This window comes from Lissotriton helveticus, chromosome 3_2 (genome assembly GCF_964261635.1).
Source record: "Lissotriton helveticus chromosome 3_2, aLisHel1.1, whole genome shotgun sequence".
NCBI classification, from domain to species: Eukaryota; Metazoa; Chordata; class Amphibia; order Caudata; family Salamandridae; genus Lissotriton; species Lissotriton helveticus.
This window is the reverse complement of record NC_136062.1, coordinates 152204069-152229051: the sequence shown is the minus strand read 5'-3', so window position 1 is coordinate 152229051 and position 24983 is coordinate 152204069. Positions and strand designations below refer to the sequence as shown.

Below are 24983 nucleotides of genomic sequence, written 5' to 3'. Positions count from 1 at the left end.
CCAATACCTCCTTCCCCTTTCCCTCTCTTCTCCTCCGTTTCCCCTTCGGCCCCTCCCTTTCCCGGCCGCCCCCTCCCCCGCCCACTGCCCTTTTTCCGCCCCCCCTCCGATCCCACAGCTCAACCCATTATCACATTATCAGATAACGATCTCTTCCTCTCTTTTGATTATAGCTTTTCTCCAACAAGCGCTATAGAACTTTTTCCAAATACGTAGCGATTATAAATCCAGTTACACATCGATTTTGCCCCATTGTTCCACCACCCCCATATTCTACTAATTACGAGACAATACACCTTTAAAAGGTGAACCTGGCAACCCATACCACTGCTCTGCGACAGTATACACCTTTAAAAGGAGGCAACACCAATGAGAACCACCTATGACTTTGCGCACTATATAAACCAATCAGTGCAACTGTCTCTAATCACTCTACTAAATTTCCAGCGGCTAAACCGCGGCATTCCGGCACGCCAATACACTCTTAAAAACAGGTAAGAAATATTGCGCCATCCTAAAGAATTAACCCGCAAATAAGATCCATAGAGTTGTGTCTTTAAGTACGGCCATTTTCTATCCCTGATAGCCGGAAATCTGAATCCATCTTAACGCTATTCGCTGTGCAGCCACGCGGTTCCATAGACAACTTCTATCTCGTTCTACTCCTAGATGCCAAACAACGTAACTCTGGCACGTTATCATCTCTTTTACAACAGGTATGCAATATGTAATCATCGCGCCATTTAAAACAACTAACCAGTAACGTATTTTGCAAGAAAGCTCTTTTAAAAAGTCAATTATATTTTTTCCTATATAGCCGGGAATTTGTACCCGCTTAAACCCTCTTCGGCTGTGCAGCCATACGGTATCACAGATGGTTCATCCTTCCAATGTAGCGTGTTACCTATTTTTAAAACACAGGTAAGAATTACAAAGAATTAAAATCACACATCTTTTAGCCAACTTTAGAAATAATGTCCCAATATACAGTCTCTGATTTCCGCTATCCCATCCTTAGATAGCTGTCACTCTGCACCTGCCCGGACCGTTTTCTTGTCATGAAGTATCACTGTCCCGACGTCTGATATCGTCATCAACTTCTAAACGCAGGTAGAATCCATTAAGAAACTAAACCACGTATCACTCTGTTAGTCTTCATTAAAAAAAAAATTCCGAAATGCAGTCCCTCATTTCTGCTATCCCACCCTCAGATAGCTTGAACCCTGCACCCGCCCGGATTATAATCTAACCACGAAGCATTACTGTCCGGGCGCTCGATATACTCTGCACTACAGGTAAACTACAACAGAGATATTTATTTGCTAGACTCTTTTCGCAGCATGCCTAATTATCAACTTATGCCTTGCCGTTGAGCTATGATTATCTGTCGCTCTTAACGGTGGGTCATAACTTCTAAGTAAGATCGCTACTCGGCATGCAGCAGAACGAGGCCTTTGTGTTAAAAGCCATGCTACTCCGGCTCCACATAAAAACCGTACGATAGGCAACAATATGCATCAATTGCCTTGCTGCAACTGTAGCAAAGCCACAAATACTCATTTAAGCTTCACTGCCAGAAAGATTGCAATGTTACAGTGGCAGCAAAACAATAAACACCTAATCAAGAATCTAAACAATACCGATGCCAAGTATTTGTACAGGTAACCATCTTAATATTTACCAGCTGTACCCCAGGTATTTATCAGATAATATCACTCCTTAGTATATAAGTGAGGCCCTTTTTAAATTATTTTCAATAGAAATCCTCCCATATAATAATTTTTTCCAAACTTTATCACCATTTTGTTTGTCATTATTCAATGTTGAGTTAATTTAATATACCTAACTGGTTAGATACCCTTTGAGTAAATATAAGTTGTCATTTTACTCAATACCGCCAAATAGATTAAAATTAATTCCTGATTATCTTAATATTTGCAAGGTACAAACAAACACCACTTCATTTCTTTTTTTCTTTCCCAAACACTGTGTATCACTCCATTCTTTCTCGTTTTGTGTTCAAAATGAAATATGTACTGTATGCTTTAATCACACTACATGCTGTCTTAATAGGATTAATATGACTGTAATCATGTCTTGTTAGTACCTTTTTATATGTTAGACAAAATGAACCAATGCTATGCGGTATATCATGAAACCTTATCGACTCACTGGCCCAAATACTCTAGCAAACTGTATTTATTAATGACAACTGTTTAACACAAAGATATACTCTAAATATTGTCTGTTTACTTTTAGTATCACGATGGTATTGTCCTGAGGAAGACACCTTCAACGTGTCGAAACGCGTAGACAGGAAACCATCCCTCCATGATATTACTTTACTGTACAACACAATGTATATCTGTCAATAGAATCTTTTTTATCATTTTTTATCAAGTTTTATTAATATGTCAATGATATATCCCATGACACCTTTTATCAAATTTATTAAAATGTATTTTTTGTGCTAATTCAGTGTCTCACCATTTAATTTCCTGTTTGTTTGCTAATTGAATTGCGCCAGTGTTCACTTTGTATGCCTGGGTACGTTACTTTGCACATATTATTTGCCCTGACCCAGGAACCTTATCCAAATCAGGGGGTCCTTGTTTTTTCACATAGTGTTTAAGACCTTGACCTTTGACCCCCCTTTCCCACGCATCAGGTAGGTATGTCCTCAGTCGGAGTGTTCAAGACCATGACCTTTGACCCCCTCTTTGCAACACTTTCCGTTAGGTATGTCCTCACCAGAGTTTTGAAGACCTTGACCATTGACCTCTCTTTCCCACACGTCAGGTAGGTATGTCCTCACCGGAGTTTTGAAGACCATGACTTTTGACCCTCTCCCACGCGTTAGGTAAGTATGTCCTCGGCGGAGTGTTGAAGACCATGACCTTTGACCTCTTCTTTCCACATGCGTCAGGTAGTTATGTCCTCGCCGGAGTGTTAAAGAACTTGACCTTTGACACCCTCTTTCCCACGTGTCAGGTAGGTATATCCTCGTCGGAGTGTTGAAGAATTTGACCTTTGAGCCCATCTTTCCCACGCGTCAGGTAGGGATGCCCTCGCCAGAGTGTTGAAGAAATTGACCTTTGACCCCCCTCTGCCCCACCATCAGGTAGGTATGTCGTCGCCGGTGTGTTGAAGAACTTGACATTTGACCCCCCTCTTTCCCACGCATCAGGTAGGTACCAGATTGTTGAAGACCTTGACCATTGACCTCCTCCTTCCCACGCGTCCTGTAGGTATGTCCTTGACGGAGTGTTGAAGACCTTGACCCTTGACCCCCTCTTTCTCACGTGTCAGGTAGGTATGTCTTTGCCGGAGTGTTGAAGACCTTGACCTTTGACCCCCTCTTTCCCATGCATCAGGTAGGTATGTCCTCAGTCGGAGTGTTGAAGACCATGACCTTTGACCCCCTCTTTGCAACACTGTCCGTTAGGTATGTCCTCGCCAGATTTTTGAAGGCCTTGACCTTTGACCTCTCTTTCCCACATGTCAGGTAGGTATGTCCTCACCGGAGTTTTGAAGACCATGACCTTTGACCCCCTCTTTCCCACACGTTAGGTAGGTATGTCCTCGCCAGAGTTTTGAAGACCTTGACCTTTGACACCCTCTTTCCCACACGTCAGGTAGGTATGTCCTCGCCAGAGTGTTGAAGACCTTGACCTTTGACACCCTCTTTCCCACACGTCAGGTAGGTATGTCCTCGCCAGAGTGTTGAAGACCTGGACCTTTCAGCCCCTCTTTCCCACACATCAGGTAGGCATGTCCTCTCCAGAGTGTTGTAAAAACTTGACCTTTGACCCCCCTCTTTCCCACTCATCAGGTAGGTATGTCCTCGCCAGTGTGTTGAAGAACTTGACCTTTGACCCCCTCTTTCCCATGCGTCAGGTAGGTATGTCCTCGCCAGAGTGTTGAAGACCTTGACCTTTGACCCCCTCTTTCTTACGCGTCAGGTAGGTATATCCTCGCCGGAGTGTTGAAGACATTGACCTTTGACCCCCTCTTTCTCACACGTCAGGTAGGTATGTCCCCGCCAGACTGTTGAAGACCTTGACCTTTGACCCCCTCTTTCCCACACGTCAGGTAGGTATGTCCGCGCCGGGGTGTTGAAAACCTTGACCTTTGAGCTCCTTTTTCCCATGCGTCAGGTAGGTATGTCCTCGCCGAAGTGTTGAAGACCTTGACCTTTGATTCCCTCTTTCCCACGTGTCAGGTAGGTATGCCCTTGCCGGAGTGTTGAAGACCTTGACCTTTGACCACCTCATTCCCACACGTCAGGTAGGTATGTCCTCGCCGGAGTGTAGTAGACCTTGGCATTTGACACCCTCCTTCCAATACTTTCCGGTTGGTATGTCCTCTCCGGAGTCTTGAAAACCTTGACCTTTGACCCCCTCTTTCCCACGCGTCAGGCAGGTATGTCCTCGCCGGAGTGTTGAAGACCTTTATCATTTGACCACCTTTTACCCACGCATCAGGTAGGTATGTCCTCGCTGGTGAGTTGAAGACCTTGAACTTTGACCCACCTTTTGCCACGCTTCAGGTAGGTATGTCCTCGCCAGAGTGTTGAAGACCTTGACCTTTGACCCCCTCTTTCCCACGCGTCAGGTAGGTATGTCCTCGCCGGAGTATTGAAGAACTTGACCTTTGACCCCATCTTTCCGATGCCTCAGGTAGGTATGTCCTCGCCGGAGTATTCAAGACCTTGACCTTTAACCCCCACTTTCCCACGCGTCCGGTATGTATGTCCTCGCCGGAGTGTTGAAGCCCTTGACCTTTGACCCCCTCTTTCCAGCACTTTCCGGTAAGTATGTCCTCGCTGGAGTGTTGAAGACATTGACCTTTGACCTCTCTTTCCCACTCATCAGGTAGGTATGTCCTCCCCGGAGTGTTGAAGACCTTGACCTTTAACCCCCTGTTTCCCACACATCAGGTAGGTATGTCTTTACCAGAGTTTTGAAGACCTTGACCTTCGACACCCTCTTTACCACATGTCAGGTAGGTATGTCCTCGCCGGAGTGTTGAAGACCTTGACCTTTGGCCCACCTTTTGCCACGCTTCAGGTATGTATGTCCTCGCCAGAGTATTGAAGACCTTGACCTTTGACCCTGTCTTTCCCAAGCGTCAGATAGGTATGTTCTCGCCAGAGTGTTGAAGATGTAGACCTTTGAGCCCCTCTTTCCCATGCGTCAGGTAGGAATGTCCTCTCCGGAGTGTTGGAGACCATGACCTTTGACCCCCTCTTTCACACGCGTCAGGCAGGTATGTCCTCGCTGGAGTGTGGAACACCTTGACCTTTGACCTCGTCTTTCCCTTGCATCAGATAGGTATGTCCTCGCCAGAGTGTTGAAGACGTTGACCTTTAACCACCTCTTTTCCACGCGTCCGGTAGGTATCTGCTCGCCAGAGTGTTGAAGACCTTGTCCTTTGACCCCCTCTTTCGCACGCGTCAGGTAGGTATGTCCTCGGCGGAGTGTTGAATACCATGACCTTTGACCCCTGACCCCTTCTTTCCACATGCATCAGGTAGTTATGTCCTCACCGGAGTGTTAAAGAACTTGACCTTTGACACCCTCTTTCCCACGCGTCAGGTTGGTATGTCCTCGCCGGAGTGTTGAAGACACACCTGCGAGAACATCTTTCCCACGCGTCAGGTAGGCATGCCCTCGCCAGAGTGTTGAAGAAATTGACCTTTGACCCCCTCTGTCCCACCATCAGGTAGGTATGTCGCCGCCGGTGTGATGAAGAACTTCACTTTTGACCCCCCTCTTTCCCAGGCATCGGGTAGGTACCGGAGTGTTGAAGACCTTGACCATTGACCTCCTCCTTCCCACACGTCCTGTAGGTATGTCCTTGTTTGAGTGTTGAACACCTTGACCCTTGACCCCCTCTTTCTCATGTGTCAGGTAGGTGTGTCTTTGCCGGAGTGTTGAAGACCTTGACCTTTGACCCCCTCTTTCCCACGCATCAGATAGGTATGTCCTCAGTCGGAGTGTTGAAGACCATGACCTTTGACCCCCTCTTTGCAACACTGTCCGTGTGGTATGTCCTCGCCAGACTTTTGAAGACTTTGACATTTGACCTCTCTTTCCCACGCGTTAGGTAGGTATGTCCTCGCCAGAGTTTTGAAGACCTTGATTTTTGACACCCTCTTTCCCACACATCAGGTAGTCCTCGCCGGAGTGTTGAAGACCTTGACCTTTGACCCCCTCTTTCCCACTCATCAGGTAGGTATGTCCTCGCCTGAGTGTTGAAGACCTTGACCGTTGACCCCCTCTTTTCCACCCGTCAGGTAGGTATGTCCTCGCTGGAGTGTTGAAGACCTTGACCTTTGACCCCCTCTTTCCAATGGTTCAGGTGGGTATATCCTCGCTGGAGTGTTGAAGACCTTGACCTTTGAGCCCCTCTTTCCCACACGTCAGGTGGGTATGTCCTCACCGGAGTGTTGGAGTCCTTGACTTTGATCCCCCCCTTTTCCCACGTGTCAGGTATATATGTCCTCGCCACAGTGTTGAAGACCTTGACCTTTGACCCCCTCTTTTCAATGGGTCAGGTAGCTATGTCCTCTCCTCGCCGGAGTGTTGAAGACTTTGACCTTTGACCCCCCTTTCCCACGCATCAGGTAGCTATGTCCCGGCCGGAGTGTTAAAGACCTTGAGCTTTGACCTCCCCCTTTCCCACGCATCAGGTAGCTATGCCCTGGTCAGTGTGTTGAAGACCTTGAGCTTTGACCCCCCCTTTTTCACGCGTCAGGTAGCTATGTCCTTGCTGTAGTGTTTAAGACCTTGACCTTTGACCCCCCTTTCCCACGCATCAGGTAGGTATGTCCTCAGTCGGAGTGTTCAAGACCATGACCTTTGACCCCCTCTTTGCAACACTTTCCGTTAGGTATGTCCTCGCCAGAGTTTTGAAGGCCTTGAACATTGACCTCTCTTTCCCACATGTCAGGTAGGTATGTCCTCACCGGAGTTTTGAAGACCATGACTTCTGACCCCCTCTTTCCCACGCGTTAGGTAGGTATGTCCTCGCCAGAGTTTTGAAGACCTTGACCTTTGACACCCTCTTTCCCACGCGTCAGCTAGGTATGTCCTCGCCAGAGTGTTGAAGACCTTGACCTTTCAGCCCCTCTTTCCCACACATCAGGTAGGTATGTCCTCACCGGAGTGTTGTAAAAACTTGACCTTTGACCCCCTCTTTCCCACTCATCAGGTAGGTATGTCCTCGCCAGTGTATTGAAGAACTTGACCTTTGACCCCCTCTTTCTCACGCGTCAGGTAGGTATGTCTTCGCCGTAGTGTTGAAGACCTTGACCCTTGAGCCCCTCTTTCCCACGCGTCTGGTAGGTATGTCCGCACTGGGGTGTTGAAGACCTTGACCTTTGAGCTCCTCTTTCTTACGCGTCAGGTAGGTATATCCTCGCCGGAGTGTTGAAGACATTGACCTTTGACCCCCTCTTTCTCACACGTCAGGTAGGTATGTCCCCGCCAGACTGTTGAAGACCTTGACCTTTGACCCCCTCTTTCCCACACGTCAGGTAGGTATGTCCGCGCCGGGGTGTTGAAAACCTTGACCTTTGAGCTCCTTTTTCCCATGCGTCAGGTAGGTATGTCCTCGCCGAAGTGTTGAAGACCTTGACCTTTGATTCCCTCTTTCCCACGTGTCAGGTAGGTATGCCCTTGCCGGAGTGTTGAAGACCTTGACCTTTGACCACCTCATTCCCACGCGTCAGGTAGGTATGTCCTCGCCGGAGTGTAGTAGACCTTGGCATTTGACACCCTCCTTCCAATACTTTCCGGTTGGTATGTCCTCTCCGGAGTCTTGAAAACCTTGACCTTTGACCCCCTCTTTCCCACGCGTCAGGCAGGTATGTCCTCGCCGGAGTGTTGAAGACCTTTATCATTTGACCACCTTTTACCCACGCATCAGGTAGGTATGTCCTCGCTGGTGAGTTGAAGACCTTGAACTTTGACCCACCTTTTGCCACGCTTCAGGTAGGTATGTCCCCGCCAGAGTGTTGAAGACCTTGACCTTTGACCCCCTCTTTCCCACGCGTCAGGTAGGTATGTCCTCGCCGGAGTATTGAAGAACTTGACCTTTGACCCCATCTTTCCGATGCCTCAGGTAGGTATGTCCTCGCCGGAGTATTCAAGACCTTGACCTTTAACCCCCACTTTCCCACGCGTCCGGTATGTATGTCCTCGCCGGAGTGTTGAAGCCCTTGACCTTTGACCCCCTCTTTCCAACACTTTCCGGTAAGTATGTCCTCGCTGGAGTGTTGAAGACATTGACCTTTGACCTCTCTTTCCCACTCATCAGGTAGGTATGTCCTCCCCGGAGTGTTGAAGACCTTGACCTTTAACCCCCTGTTTCCCACACATCAGGTAGGTATGTCTTTACCAGAGTTTTGAAGACCTTGACCTTCGACACCCTCTTTACCACACGTCAGGTAGGTATGTCCTCGCCGGAGTGTTGAAGACCTTGACCTTTGGCCCACCTTTTGCCACGCTTCAGGTATGTATGTCCTCGCCAGAGTATTGAAGACCTTGACCTTTGACCCTGTCTTTCCCAAGCGTCAGATAGGTATGTTCTCGCCAGAGTGTTGAAGATGTAGACCTTTGAGCCCCTCTTTCCCATGCGTCAGGTAGGAATGTCCTCTCCGGAGTGTTGGAGACCATGACCTTTGACCCCCTCTTTCACACGCGTCAGGCAGGTATGTCCTCGCTGGAGTGTGGAACACCTTGACCTTTGACCCCGTCTTACCCTTGCATCAGATAGGTATGTCCTCGCCAGAGTGTTGAAGACGTTGACCTTTAACCACCTCTTTTCCACGCGTCCGGTAGGTATCTGCTCGCCAGAGTGTTGAAGACCTTGTCCTTTGACCCCCTCTTTCGCACGCGTCAGGTAGGTATGTCCTCGGCGGAGTGTTGAATACCATGACCTTTGACCCCTGACCCCTTCTTTCCACATGCATCAGGTAGTTATGTCCTCACCGGAGTGTTAAAGAACTTGACCTTTGACACCCTCTTTCCCACGCGTCAGGTTGGTATGTCCTCTCCGGAGTGTTGAAGACACACCTGCGAGAACATCTTTCCCACGCGTCAGGTAGGCATGCCCTCGCCAGAGTGTTGAAGAAATTGACCTTTGACCCCCTCTGTCCCACCATCAGGTAGGTATGTCGACGCCGGTGTGATGAAGAACTTCAATTTTGACCCCCTCTTTCCCAGGCATCGGGTAGGTACCGGAGTGTTGAAGACCTTGACCATTGACCTCCTCCTTCCCACACGTCCTGTAGGTATGTCCCTGTTTGAGTGTTGAACACCTTGACCCTTGACCCCCTCTTTCTCATGTGTCAGGTAGGTGTGTCTTTGCCGGAGTGTTGAAGACCTTGACCTTTGACCCCCTCTTTCCCACGCATCAGATAGGTATGTCCTCAGTCGGAGTGTTGAAGACCATGACCTTTGACCCCCTCTTTGCAACACTGTCCGTGTGGTATGTCCTCGCCAGACTTTTGAAGACTTTGACATTTGACCTCTCTTTCCCACGCGTTAGGTAGGTATGTCCTCGCCAGAGTTTTGAAGACCTTGATTTTTGACACCCTCTTTCCCACACATCAGGTAGTCCTCGCCGGAGTGTTGAAGACCTTGACCTTTGACCCCCTCTTTCCCACTCATCAGGTAGGTATGTCCTCGCCTGAGTGTTGAAGACCTTGACCGTTGACCCCCTCTTTTCCACCCGTCAGGTAGGTATGTCCTCGCTGGAGTGTTGAAGACCTTGACCTTTGACCCCCTCTTTCCAATGGTTCAGGTGGGTATATCCTCGCTGGAGTGTTGAAGACCTTGACCTTTGAGCCCCTCTTTCCCACACGTCAGGTGGGTATGTCCTCACCGGAGTGTTGGAGTCCTTGACTTTGACCCCCCCCCCTTTTCCCACGTGTCAGGTATATATGTCCTCGCCACAGTGTTGAAGACCTTGACCTTTGACCCCCTCTTTTCAACGGGTCAGGTAGCTATGTCCTCTCCTCGCCGGAGTGTTGAAGACTTTGACCTTTGACCCCCCTTTCCCACGCATCAGGTAGCTATGTCCCGGCCGGAGTGTTAAAGACCTTGAGCTTTGACCTCCCCCTTTCCCACGCATCAGGTAGCTATGCCCTGGTCAGTGTGTTGAAGACCTTGAGCTTTGACCCCCCCTTTCCCACGCGTCAGGTAGCTATGTCCTTGCTGTAGTGTTTAAGACCTTGACCTTTGACCCCCCTTTCCCACGCATCAGGTAGGTATGTCCTCAGTCGGAGTGTTCAAGACCATGACCTTTGACCCCCTCTTTGCAACACTTTCCGTTAGGTATGTCCTCGCCAGAGTTTTGAAGGCCTTGAACATTGACCTCTCTTTCCCACATGTCAGGTAGGTATGTCCTCACCGGAGTTTTGAAGACCATGACTTCTGACCCCCTCTTTCCCACGCGTTAGGTAGGTATGTCCTCGCCAGAGTTTTGAAGACCTTGACCTTTGACACCCTCTTTCCCACGCGTCAGCTAGGTATGTCCTCGCCAGAGTGTTGAAGACCTTGACCTTTCAGCCCCTCTTTCCCACACATCAGGTAGGTATGTCCTCACCGGAGTGTTGTAAAAACTTGACCTTTGACCCCCTCTTTCCCACTCATCAGGTAGGTATGTCCTCGCGAGTGTATTGAAGAACTTGACCTTTGACCCCCTCTTTCTCACGCGTCAGGTAGGTATGTCTTCGCCGTAGTGTTGAAGACCTTGACCTTTGAGCCGCTCTTTCCCACGCGTCTGGTAGGTATGTCCGCACTGGGGTGTTGAAGACCTTGACCTTTGAGCTCCTCTTTCCCATGCGTCAGGTAGGTATGTCCTCACCGGAGTGTTGAAGACCTTGACCTTTGAGTCCCTCTTTCCCACGTGGCAGGTAGGCATGCCCTTGCTGGAATTTTGAAGAACTTGACTTTTGACCCCCCTCTTTCCCACGCGTCCGGTAGGTATGTCCTCGCCGGAGTGTTGAAGACCTTGACCTTTGCCCCCCCTCTTTCCAAACACTTTCCGGTAGGTATGTCCTCACAGGAGTGTTGTAGACATTGCCCTTTGACCCCCTCTTTCCCAGGCGTCAGGTAGGTATGTCCTCTCCAGAGTGCTGAAGACCTTGAGACCTTGACCTTTGACCCCCTCTTTCCCACATGTGAGGTAGGTATGTGCTCGCCAGAGTGCTGAAGACCTTGACAGTTGACCTCCTCTTTCCCATGCCTCACGTAGGTATGTCCTCACCTGAGTGTTGAAGACCTTGACCGTTGACCCCCTCTTTCCCATGGGTCAGGTAGGTATGTCCTCGCCGGAGTGTTGAAGACCTTGACCTTTGACCCCCTCTTTCCAATGCTTCAGGTGGGTATGTCCTCGCTGGAGTGTTGAAGACCTTGACCTTTGAGCCCCTCTTTCCCACACGTCAGATGGGTATGTCCTCACCGGAGTGTTGAAGTCCTTGACATTGACCCCTCCCTTTCCCACGTGTCAGGTATATATGTCCTCGCCACAGTGTTGAAAACCTTGACCTTTGACCCCCTCTTTTCAACGGGTTCTGTAGCTATGTTCTCTCCTCACCGGAGTGTTGAAGACTTTGACCTTTGACCCCCCCTTTCCCACGCATCAGGTAGCTATGTCCCGGCCTGAGTGTTAAAGACCTTGATCTTTGACCCCCTCCCTTCCCACGCATCAGGTAGCTATGCCCTGGCCAGTGTGTTGAAGACCTTGAGCTTTAACCCCCCCTTTCCCACACGTCAGGTAGCTATGTCCTTGCTGTAGTGTTTAAGACATTGACCTTTGACCCCCCTTTCCCACGCATCAGGTAGGTATGTCCTCAGTCGGAGTGTTCAAGACCATGACCTTTGACCCCCTCTTTGCAACACTTTCCATTAGGTATGTCCTCACCAGAGTTTTGAAGACCTTGACCATTGACCTCTCTTTCCCACACGTCAGGTAGGTATGTCCTCACCGGAGTTTTGAAGACCATGACTTTTGACCCTCTCTTTCCCATGCGTCAGGTAGTTATGTCCTCGACGGAGTGTTAAAGAACTTGACCTTTGACACCCTCTTTCCCACGCGTCAGGTAGGTATAAACTCGCCGGAGTGTTGAAGAATTTGACCTTTGAGCCCATCTTTCGCACGCATCAGGTAGGGATGCCCTCGCCAGAGTGTTGAAGAAATTGAACTTTGACCCCCCTCTGTCCCACCATCAGGTAGGTATGTCGTCTCCGGCGTGTTGATGAACTTGACTTTTGACCCCCCTCTTACCCACGCATCAGGTAGGTACCGGATTGTTGAAGACCTTAACCATTGACCTCCTCCTTCCAACGCGTCCTGTAGGTATGTCCTTGACTGAGTGTTGTAGACCTTGACCCTTGACCCCCTCTTTCCCACGTGTCAGGTAGGTATGTCTTTGCCGGAGTGTTGAAGACCTTGACCTTTGACCCCCTCTTTCCCATGCATCAGGTAGGTATGTCCTCAGTCGGAGTGTTGAAGACCATGACCTTTGACCCCCTCTTTGCAACACTGTCCGTTAGGTATGTCCTCGCCAGATTTTTGAAAACCTTGACCTTTGACCTCTCTTTCCCACATGTCAGGTAGGTATGTCCTCACCGGAGTTTTGAAGATCATGACCTTTGACCCCCTCTTTCCCACGTGTTAGGTAGGTATGTCCTCGCCAGAGTTTGGAAGACCTTGACCTTTGACACCCTCTTTCCCACACGTCAGGTAGGTATGTCCTCCCCAGAGTGTTGAAGACCTGGACCTTTCAGCCACTCTTTCCCACACATCAGGTAGGCAAGTCCTCGCCAGAGTGTTGTAAAAACTTGACCTTTGACCCCCCTCTTTCCCACTCATCTGGTAGGTATGTCCTCGCCAGTGTGTTGAAGAACTTGACCTTTGACCCCCTCTTTCCCATGCGTCAGGTAGGTATGTCCTCGCCAGAGTGTTGAAGACCTTGACCTTTGACCCCCTCTTTCTTACGCGTCAGGTAGGTATGTCCTCGCCGGAGTGTTGAAGACATTGACCTTTGACCCCCTCGTTCCCACACGTCAGGTAGGTATGTCCCCGCCAGACTGTTGAAGACCTTGACCTTTGACCCCCTCTTTCCCACGCGTCAGGTAGGTATGTCCGCGCCGGGGTGTTGAAAACCTTGACCTTTGAGCTCCTCTTTCCCACACGTCAGGTAGGTATGTCCTCACCGGAGTTTTGAAGACCATGACCTTTGACCCCCTCTTTCCCACGCGTTAGGTAGGTATGTCCTCGCCAGAGTTTGGAAGACCTTGACCTTTGACACCCTCTTTCCCACACGTCAGGTAGGTATGTCCTCGCCAGAGTGTTGAAGACCTGGACCTTTCAGCCCCTCTTTCCCACACATCAGGTAGGCATGTCCTCGCCAGAGAGTTGTAAAAACTTGACCTTTAACCCCCCTCTTTCCCACCCATCTGGCAGGTATGCCCTCGCCAGTGTGTTGAAGAACTTGACCTTTGACCCCCTCTTTCCCATGCGTCAGGTAGGTATGTCCTCGCCAGATTGTTGAAGACCTTGACCTTTGACCCCCTCTTTCTTACGCGTCAGGTAGGTATGTCCCCGCCAGACTGTTGAAGACCTTGACCTTTGATCCCCTCTTTCCCACGCGTCAGGTAGGTATTGTCATGCCCCAAGCCCCCTCCCAGTGCGCTAGCCCTTTAATCATGCACTATATAGGTGTCCTTAACCCAGGGAGCGACGCTTCACGTTCTTGCGTCTAGCTCCGTTGGGTTCGTTCCTGTGCCTGACTTCCTGTGCCTGACTTCCGGTTTTTCTTCGTCCTGGTGTTTGTCTGTTGTGAGAGTTCTTCGGCTCTGCTGGTTCGGTTCTGAGCCTGCCCTGGCCGTTCCTCTCATGTGCACAGTGCCTCTCCACCGCGCTTGTGTAAATCGACACGTCCTGTGTCGCTTCCCGTTTAGGCTGCCTTGCAGTATTCTGGTGTCTCGCCCGGCGGCCGGGTTTAACTCCGCCATCCGGCGGGATTTCCTCTCCCTACCCTCTGCCTCATTGCAGCTCCGCTTGTCAGCCGGGTTTGGCTCCGCTGACGAGCCGGGCATCCTCCCTCTGCTGTTGGCCTCATTTGTTTTCCGCTCCGCTTGTCAGCCGGGTTTGGCTCCGCTGACGAGCCGGGCATCCTCCCTCTGCTGTTGGCCTCATTTGTTTTCCGCTCCGCTTGTCAGCCGGGTTTGGCTCCGCTGACGGGCCGGGCACACATTCTCCCTCCCTTTGTCTTACCTCACCGGGGTGCTCCGCTGCCAGCCGGGTTCTGCTCCGCTGGCGGCCGGGTTGTTTACCGGTGCGCTGAACTTAGTTAGTTAGGGCTTTTCCTTTTCCCTGCTTATACCTATTTCACTTTGGGGTTATTCAGTTCTGGTGTTTTATCACCTTTTTGGACTTGATATCTTGCGTGGACCAGTGAGGATTGGGATACAGATACATGTTCCAGAAACACGGTAACAGCGCATTCTTGCGCTGCATATTATAATGTTATAAGTGATACTGTATTTAAGTTTTGACTCCTTGTTTTGATCATTATAGATGTTGTTCCCACTATCAAGAATACTGACAACCGAATGCTTGTAATCAAAGAATCCTTTGGGGTGTGCTTCGTGGCTGTTAAGACAAAAGATCAGAGTGAGCAGGATATATTGTTAGTCACTCACTACACAAGTATACATTGGGTCAGTAGACTTATAAGGGCATTGTCTTCTTCACTGCAGCTCCAGTTATATCCCTTTCCAGAGGTTTTCCCATATTCATTCAGGAACATCAACATACAAACAGCTAGGTATGTAAGGTTATGTCGTATACTTGGGAATGTGATTGTCCTCTTCAGATTGAAGAATATAACTCTTTGCATTGCAGTCTCTCCTGATTGCCAAGCCCACACGAAGGTTGAGACGACCAGTCTGAAGACCCTCAACACCCACTTGTTACCCCAACCTTTCCTTGTTTTGTTTCCCTGTTTTCCCCTGGCTTGCCTCTTGTGCTCTAGTGCTTGATAGAGTCGGAAGGCTGCAGGGGAAGGCTGTGGATTGAACTTCGGATTCCTGACGCTCCTGCAGAATCATCGTGTATCCTTTACAGGTATGTCCGCACCGGGGTGTTGAAACCCTTGACCTTTGAGCTCCTTTTTCCCATGCGTCAGGTAGGTATGTCCTTGCCGGAGTGCTGAAGACCTTGACCTTTGAGTCCCTCTTTCCCACGTGTCAGGTAAGTATGCCCTTGCCGGAGTTTTGAAGAACTTGACCTTTGACCCCCCTCTTTCCCAAGCGTCCGGTAGGTATGTCCTCGCCGGAGTGTTGAAGACCTTGACCTTTGACTCCCCTCTTTCCAAACACTTTCCGGTAGGTATGTCCTCACAGGAGTGTTGTAGACATTGCCCTTTGACCCCCTCTTCCTTAGGCGTCAGGTAGGTATGTCATCTCCAAAGTGCTGAAGACCTTGACCTTTGACCCCCTCTTTCCCACGTGTGAGGTAGGTATGTCCTCGCCAGAGTGCTGAAGACCTTGACAGTTGACCTCCTCTTTCCCATACCTCACATATGTATGTCTGATGTGGACAACAAGGACCCCCTGATTAGAATCAATGATTCTTTGGACAGGGAAAAAAAAAATAATAATAATTTTTGTGTGTACAACAAAAGACAATCTATCGAACAGAAGGGAAGTGTATTCGCAAAAACAGGAGCTTCAAAGTAATTCCAATATTTAAAAGTTCTAATCTCTTTAATGAGTATTTATTTTAAAAACAAACATTGTATACATCAAATTATATAAAATTGACATATATAAACCGATTATACAAAATTAATACAATATACTCACCTGAGTGTTGAAGACCTTGACCGTTGACCCCCTCTTTCCCACACGTCACGTGGGTATGTCCTCACCGGAGTGTTGAAGTCCTTGACTTTGACCCCCCCTTTCCCACGTGTCAGGTATAAATGTCCTCGCCACAGTGTTGAAGACCTTGACCTTTGACCCCCTCTTTTCAATCGGTCAGGTAGCTATGTCCTCTCCTCGCCGGAGTGTTGAAGACTTTGACCTTTGACCCCCCCTTTCCCACGCATCAGGTAGCTATGTCCTGGCCGGAGTGTTAAAGACCTTGAGCTTTGAACCTCCCCTTTCCCTCGCATCAGGTAGCTATGCCCTGGCTAGTGTTTTGAAGACCTTGAGCTTTGACCCCCCCTTTCCCACGCGTCAGGTAGCTATGTCCTTGCTGTAGTGTTGAAGACCTTGACCTTTGACCCCCCCTTTCCCACACGTCAGGTAGCTATGTCCTTGCCAGAGTGTTGAAGACCTTGACCTTACCTTTGACCCCCTTTCCCACGCGTCACATGGCAATGTCCTCGCCGGAGTGTGTTGAAGGCCTTGAACTTTGACCATCCTTTCCCACGCGTTACGTAGCTATGTCCTCGCTGGAGTGTTGACGACCTTGACCTTTGAACCCCCTTTCCCATGCGTCAGGTAGCTATGTCCTCGCCAGAGTGTTGACAACCTTGACCTTTGACCCCCTTTTCCCCCGCGTCAGGTAGCTATGTCCTCGCCATAGTGTTGAAGACCTTGACATTTGACCCCCCTTTCCCATGCGTCGGGTAGCTATTTCCTCGCCGGAGTGTTGAAGACCTTGACCGTTGACCCCCACTTTCGCACACTTTCCGATAGGTATGTCCTCGCTGGAGTGTTGAAGACCTTGACCTTTGACTCTTTCTTTCCCACGCGTCAGGTAGGTATGTCCTCTCCTGACTGTTGAAGACCTTGACCGCGTCAGGTGGGTATGTCCTCCCCGGAGTGTTGAAGACCTTGACCGTTTACCCACTCCTTCCCACACATCAGGTAGGTATGTCCTCGCCGGAGTGTTGAAGGCAATGACTTTTTACCAAGTCTTTCCCACACGTCAGGTAGGTTTGTCCTCGCCGGAGTGTTGAAGACCTTGACCTTTTACGCAATCTTTCCCATGCGTCAGGTTGAGATGTCCTCGCCGGAGTGTTGATGTCCTTGACCTTTAACCCACTCTTTCCCATGCGTCAGGTAAAGATGTCCTCGCCGGAGTGTTGAAGACCTTGACTTTTGACCCACTCTTTTCAACACTTTCCGGTAGGTATGTCCTCGCCTGAGTGTTGAAGACCTTGACCTTTGACCCCCTCTTTCCCACGCGTCAGGTAGGTATTTCCTCACCGGAGTGTTGAAGACCTTGACCTTTGACCTCCCCCCCCCTTTCCCACGCATCAGGTAGCTATGTCCTCGCCGGACTGTTGAAGACCTATACATTTGACTACTTTTCCCACGTGTCAGGTAGCGATGTCCTTGTCGGAGTGTTGAAGACCTTGACCTTTGACCCTCCCCTTTCCCACTTGTCAGGGAGGTATGTCCTTACCGGAGTGTTGAAGACCTTGACCTTTGACCCCCCTTTCCTACGCGTTAGGTAGCTATGTCCTCGCCAGAGTGTTGAAGACCTTGACCTCTGACCCACTCTTTCCAACACTTCCGGTAGGTATGTCCTCGCCGGAGTGTAGAAGATCTTGACTTCTGACCCACTCTTTCCAACACTTCAGGTAGATATGTCCTCTCTGGAGTACTGGAAACCTTGACCTTTGACCCACTCTTTCCAACACTTCCGGTAGGTATGTTCTCTCCAGAGTGTTTAAGACCTTGACCTTTCCGGAGCTCTTTCCAACACTTCAGGGAGGTATGTCCTCTCCAGAGTGGTGAAGACTTTCGCGGTGTAAAGGTATGGCACAGCTGAGTCTGCTCAGTCATCCCTCAATCTAGTAAGGTTGCCATATAGGTGTTTGAGGTTCGCCTAGTGCCCAATGAGGCAGGAAGTTCAACTGGTCCTGATGCACTAGTTTAAAGATGACCTGCCTTAGTCGAGTGGCCAGTACTTTCGCAAGTATTAAGCAGTGATATATGCCTATAGAAAGGCACAACTATCTGCTGGTTTTCTGTCTTTCAGGACTGCCACTACCATGGATAACTGCTGGTTAAAGGATACCTAGCTTATTTAATTGGTTTCAAGGAACATCTGTCTCTTGTGCATCGCTAAGCCATACTTTTATATAGTTCTATTGGAAATTTGTTCAGCCCTGGAGCTTTCCCATATGAATGTCTTTGATGGTCCTTGCTCACTTTATACTATGTCTTTCATCTAGTTAATTTGTTTCCTCTGGCATGAGGACCAGGAGGCGTATATGTTAGAGGAAGCCTCCTGTGTCACTTGATAACTTGTTTGTGATTGACCAATATAGGTCTCGATAGTAACTTGCAATTTCTGCCACTATTTCTGTTTGCCCGTTGACGTGCGGCTCCTTCTCCCTCCATATTTTCTATACCATATTTCTATCCCTTTCTTGCTCAGTCATACAGGAATCTACCTGGTCTATTGCTTACCTCATTTAGTCTGTACTGTGAGGTCAAGACAAAGGTTCTCTCTTTATTATCAGCCGGGTCCCCTTAGTCTTGCTGTTGTAGCCTCAGTATGGCTTACTGTCTTATTTACATACTTTTGAAGCCCCTCAGGACCACCATGTAGGCTTCCCATGTTATGAGCTCTGAGGTTCCTAAACCCAAGTTTTCTTCAATGTAGTGGACAGTGCCTTTTCTCAACTCCTGAGTGATGCTTCTGTCTGTGAGGTACCATAGGACTTGAGCCCAGGCCCTGTCTCTATCCACATATGGGTCCTGCAGCTTGGCCCACATCTGTGAGTGATTTTAGATCCCATTCACAATCAGTCTAGTGTAGTGACTCTCCCAATATAATGATCGATATTTTATAAACTGTTGCATGCTCTGGAGTGGAAAGTCTTTTGTCATGCCCTGGTGTGCTGGTTGTCTAGATGTCAGATAGACCTTTGGCCCAAAAGAATCCCACCAAAGGAATTTCCCTTGCCCATCCCTGTCATTGTGGGTATCTATCCTCCCCATCACTCACCACTAGATTGAAGTTGCCTAAAATTAGTACCTAGTCAGGTAGGCGCAATCAGAGGGTAAAAAAGCATCTTCAAGGTCTATGCAAGGAGTTTAGGTGGGACATATAGGGAGAAAAATGTTGATTTGCATGCCGTCCTAGCAGCCCGACTCTTCAACTTATCACTCTTGGACGTCGACACATATGTTGAGCGTTGACTTCTTAATTAGCAGTCCTACTCCCTTTGAGTCAGATGTGTGTCCCAAATGCCCCAGCACTTTATGTCCGCCATATCACTGCCTCACAGTTGTTTCCCTTCTAGTCCGTTTCTTGTAACATTGCCCTTCATGTCACTAGTGTTTTAGAAACTGAACCTCTACGCATCTCTTTGTTTTGTTCCCAAGTCCATTTACATTCCAGGTCAAAGCTGTTAATTGGCCCCCTCGGCTGCATGCTTTGTGTAGATACATAGTGAGACTCTTTGCTTTCCTCTTGCTTTGCCCAGTTGTTTGGCTTCCCATATCTCCTGGAGTCTCTGAGACTCTGGCTGGACGCGGTCAGTTGAGACCAATGACAGCAGCTATGTGAATAACTCCCCTCTGAACCACCCCATCTCCTTGTTCCTCCCTGCTACCTTGCTGTCTGGGCTTAAAACTGCTTGGCCTCCCCAACTCGCCTGTTGTGTCCTCTCTGACCATGGAAGCTGTACTGGAACCTTCCCAGCTTTGTCCTCCCTCCCCCATTCCCTGCAGTCACCAATTGCCCCTCCATAATTTCGCCCAGCAGAGCAAATGCAGATATTTAACTGGTAGTTTGCATCGTGTTCAGGTGCGTTTAACATAATAATAAAAGCTCAACTAACTATGCCAGCACTGTCCTCAGACCTCACCAGTCCATCAAATAATGCTAGATAAATCTGGGGAAGAGCCCTCCCTTCATCCCCCGCACATGGATGCGCCTGACTTGTACATGTCTCCGAGCTCTCTGAGATAGGGAGGATCCCAAACCACCAGCAAGATTATCACGCTGACAGCACACAACAGGGAAGATATCTCTGCGAGCACTCAGGCCCAGGAGCACCCAATAGGTGAAATAGGAGAACAATCAACACCCTTTCAGCAGGCCCACCAGCTGTAACCCAGAGCTTTAGTCTTTTTTTATTCTATTAGAACCACAATACAACTTTAGAGGGAACATGATTACTTGAACAAAGCAACATTTTCAAACTCCTGATGTATCTCCAGAATGTCCCAATTTTTTTTTCTGAAGAATCAATAAAAAAATGGCATTTCTTTTTGCATTGAAAGGAGAAAGTAGAAAACCAATAACAATGGTAAAAAAATACAAGAATGTGTTTAACTGCATTACGTTACAAAAACCAACATTTGCCAAGTGGGGCGTTCTAATTTCACACCTGGAGTCTGATCTCTCTCTAACAATATGCCTACAGTGCATCACAAAAAACCCAAAAATGAGTGAAACTCTATGAAAATCTGTGGTTTTAGGGGAAGATCCATCACCCACCTTAACAATGGACTTATTGCCTTTGGCAAATGAATCTGCAAACACAACGACAAAAAAACAAATATACACAGACAAAAGAATATGAAGATTTTGCTGCAGCGCAAAATCAAGGAAACCTGCTGCACAATGTTATATTAAAAGAAGAACTTAAGCCTTGTATTAAAAAAACGAACAGCATAAGTAACAAATGACTCAAAAGCAATGAAATACAAGTTTGATATGAAATCAAACTGCACCCAACTTTAACCCAAAAACGAAATGTTATTCCCTCCCTTTCATAGGAAATAAAACATTAGAAACTGAGCCACAACCCCCTTCATATACTGATCACATTGAAAGCTGTGATCTAACAACTTCAGAAGAGCATGATATTGAACGGACACATTCCTCATTGAAACTCCAACAGCAACTACAGGATGATTTTAAAAAAGTAAAAAAGTATTGACATCAAAACAAAACTTTCCACCTGCACACAAGCAACAAGACCCCAAATAGGAAGGAAGAGAAAGCTCAACTTTAAAAAAAAGCCAAGTGGGCCTCCTATAACTATGTCCATCATAATTTATGAGGATCTGCAGGGAATCCCTACTATAAAGCACAAAAAAACTAAAGAAATTAGTGTGAGAAACTGTCAAAGGCCCAGCTCACCTGAGTTTCTGTTCAGTTCTGATGGAGGTTGAAGACAGTCCGACCCCACCCTGAAACTGCTTGTTCCAGCACACTAGTTTTAAACCATGCACTAAGAACCAGAAGCTCAAGGGAAGCGGGGAAGTGGATAAAATAAAAAAAGAGAGACAACACCGTTCTTGCGTTTCCACTGTAGAAGTGCTGCCAAACTCTGCGGCCCTCTCTGACTTCTGTAGAAACTGGTGCCCTATGAAACATAAACAAAGAACAGATAAGTGCAACCTATCCCTAAATGTGTTCCTGACTAACCCTTAATCTATTAGAAATTCTCTTCTAAAAGTACCTCTTGGATCCTGGTCTCTAGCTTCCAGGTTTGGAATGTGTTACTGTTCTGGGATGTGCTTTCTATTACTGTAAAACTTCTGTAAAATCAAACAAATATCATTATCAGAATTAACAACATCTAACATTCACCTTAATATAACTAAAGCCTAAATTCTTAATAGCAAACTCACTTTTCACACATTTCCAGACTTTTTATAAAACAAATACTGTACTTTTACATCAAAATACAGCAGGTAATTTGTGCAAGTCTTTGATTTACTGTTTGACTTGCTGTCAATGGTTTCCTCTGATCGATTCTTAAGAAGTTCCAGGTAAAACAATGTTTATTTCACAAAGTTCCACAAAGTATTGTAACAAAGGGTTTGAACCGCAAAGTTCGTGGGAGATATCTTGTTCCAAATTGCCTTTACATGAATCCAGAAATCGCCGACAAAGTTCTTTCAGGTAATAAAAAGTTTTGCACTTACTGGTTGCTGAAAAGGGATACTGATCAGTCTAACCTTGTCCTCTTTCTCTTTTGCAGGTCGATTGCAGTGGACAGAAGAGGGGCTGAGGCAAGAAGGAGACAGGAACCTGAAGAAGGAAGAGCCAGCAGCCGTGACCGTTGAAGCCAATGAAGGTCTGGAGAGAGAGGAGTGCCAGCGCCGAAGGATCTGTTCTCAGGTAAGTGGGAGGTAGACGAGCACAAGCACTGGGTGAGGCTCAGGGGGCTGTCTTTTATAGACAGGGCTGGGTGTGGTTCGAAGAGCTGGGTGTGGTTCGAAGAACTGGGTGTGGTTCTCACAAGCAGGTGTGCAGAGCTTCAGGTATTATGCTAATGAGTTGAAGTAACACATGGCCTAGGGAGAAGTGCTCTAAATAAGCCTTGGTAAAAGCAAGGTCCAATGTGCAAACAAGACAACAATGTCCAAAATAAGACTTGGTGAAAGCAAGGTCCAATGTGCAAACAAGACAGCAATGTCCAAACTTGTGAATACATGGAGGAACATATACAGAAGACTTAGGGAGGGGCTGAGATAACAAGAAGGCTTTCAATAGTATGTTTAAGAGAGCTATTATAGAGACCACTAGTGCAATGAGAGGGGACATGCTCTTTGCTGTGCATAAACCCTAACAGAAACCTTCATCAAACTATGCCAGCACTGTCCTCAATTCTCACAAGTCCATCAAATAACGCTAGCTAAATCTGGAGAAGAGCCCTTTCTTCATCTCCCACATATCGATAGCCCTAACTTGTACAAGTCTCCAAGCTCTTTGTTGGAAGGAGTATCCCAAACCACCGCAAGATTAGCACACTGACAGCACAAGTCAGGGAAACAATCTGTGTGAACACCATGCCCAGCAGCACCCAATAGGTAAAATGAAAGAAAAATCAACAACCTTTCAGCAAGTCCACCAGTTGTAACCCAGAGCTTGGGAGTTTTGTTATTCTATTAAACCGACAATGCAATAGCGGTTATGCCTAAAACCCATGGATAATGACTGCTATCTGAACTCTTCTACACGGATTGAGCGTCGGCACAATGGTTCACATAGAAGTACAAGAGGACCTTTGGATTTTTAAATAGTAAAGTCTGATGCCTCCTTGGTGTGGTGATGTCTTACAATATTCTCCAGGAATCAGTTGTAAAATGGTGACATGTGCAATTCTTCACAACATAGTGACTCAGAAAGAATTGGAAGTTTGAGTGTCTGAGTCAGAGTCTGATGAAGAGGGCAAAGAACCATCAGCACCTCAACAAGATGATGACTCAAGAACAGTCCAAGGCCGCAGACGGCTCGCAAATGTAACAAATAATTATTTTACAGGGTAAGTTATAAATGTACCAAATCGTTTTAGCATAATAATATAAATGCTTTGTAGTTGGTAAACCATAGTGTCGCTTTACTCTCAGATATGGTAACGTTTGTAAGCAAAGTAATGTAACATTACCCTATAACACAAAATATAAATGATAAGGTACAAAAGGTATATGTGTGCCTTATAATAATATAAAATAAATGGTATAAGGTGTGTTGTTACCCTAAACACTCGTAAAATAACAAATGACAAATAAAATGTCTAGCTTTTCCTTCATGGAAATATGGGTATAAGCATGAGTATGTTGAATTTTTTGAAAACCAAATGTAATGATTTTCTTCATGTTTGTCTTTTCATTCCAGGTACTGAACCTTAAGCATTGACGCCTTCAAACCTCCAAAGAGTTGCACATTTTTGTCACTAAGAGCAATTCCCAGAATTTATTAGGATTGTGTGTTGGCAACATGGCGAGTGCAAGCTCCACATCGACCGGATTTGTCTTAGCCTCCCTACAGTTTCCTGGGTGACACGCTCTGTGCCTCTTCCACACACTTCTTGCACTAAATGAGTATTCTCTGTGACTCTGTCATTTATATATTCCGCTTAGAGTGCTGTGTCCTGGCTATGAAGATTAATTGGTCTGTGAGATTTCACATGTCCCTCGGCTTCTGGCACATCACTTTAATGAGCCTGACATCTGTTAGAAAATGGATTCATGATTAATAAATTTGTTGAACTCAAGCTATTGTGTTAATGTGTTTTCACTACATCTACCATGATACACTATGAACAATCACTGCTTTTTTAATGTACACTATTATGCGGATTCCATTCCCTATTTATATATACACAAGAATTAAAAAGGTTGTATAATGTATGTGTTTTGACACTGCCTAACCACATATATTTGTTTATGCAACAATGCTATTGTAGTGTAGTTCATATATTCCCAATAGGCTCTACGCATTGGAATAATTTCTCCTGCAGCTTAGACGTAGGACTGAAGTCGACTAGGTCTCTGCCGAATAGATTAGACTTAATTGTGAGTGCCAGCTAGCTCAGAGGTCACTAGAAACTTTCTCGAATAAACAAGAAGGGATTAGTCTCTGACAACCATGTAACATGACAACTTTGTTTCCCCAGAATGAAACGTATCTCTAGAGTCGCGGAAACAATAGATGGCTATTTCACTCAGTCAAATGTGCATGCTTTGTTTCACCAGAGTTGCTTAGAAATAGAGAGACGGGCGTTTTCAATAAAAGTATTTATTGATCAGTCTTATTTCTTAAGCATAAGAAATGCACTGCTACAATTGAAATGCTAGTTAAGAAGTACACTGCATATAATACGAATAGTATTATAAAATAGTACTGTAAAAGCATTATATGGTTTCTGAGCCATACATATAAAATACATAGAATGCTTAAAAAACATACAATGATAAAATAGTGGCTAAAAGTACTCAACTTGTGCTTCTAACATACGCCTACCCCGGTGTACCTAACCTAAGCCTAGTATGAGGGAGGAATAAGTGACGAGTAGTTTAGATTGTAGTAGTTCTCTGCCAAGAATCTGTTCAAGAATTCTCTAGGGATCTAATCAGCTCCGTACCTTGGTTTTAGAATGATAGAGTTCTTGTATCTCTCTCTCGGGACTCGATCTCCCAGCAACCCGCAAGGGTAGCCTAGAAACACTGGAGCTGGATTTCTCGGCAGGAAAA

At 47.2% G+C, this 24983-nt stretch overlaps 1 protein-coding gene across 1 annotated transcript; it reads left to right on the top strand.

Moving 5' to 3' along the window:
* Positions 1–369: 369 nt before the first annotated feature.
* On the top strand, positions 370–23995 carry LOC144826139 (uncharacterized). The gene is made up of 6 exons (XM_078684532.1): positions 370–494; positions 587–716; positions 818–921; positions 21986–22125; positions 23125–23272; positions 23626–23995. Exons 1-4 carry the CDS (start codon positions 370–372, stop codon positions 22068–22070), a joined length of 444 nt encoding a protein of 147 aa, XP_078540658.1. The 3' UTR covers positions 22071–22125; positions 23125–23272; positions 23626–23995.
* Positions 23996–24983: the final 988 nt, after the last annotated feature.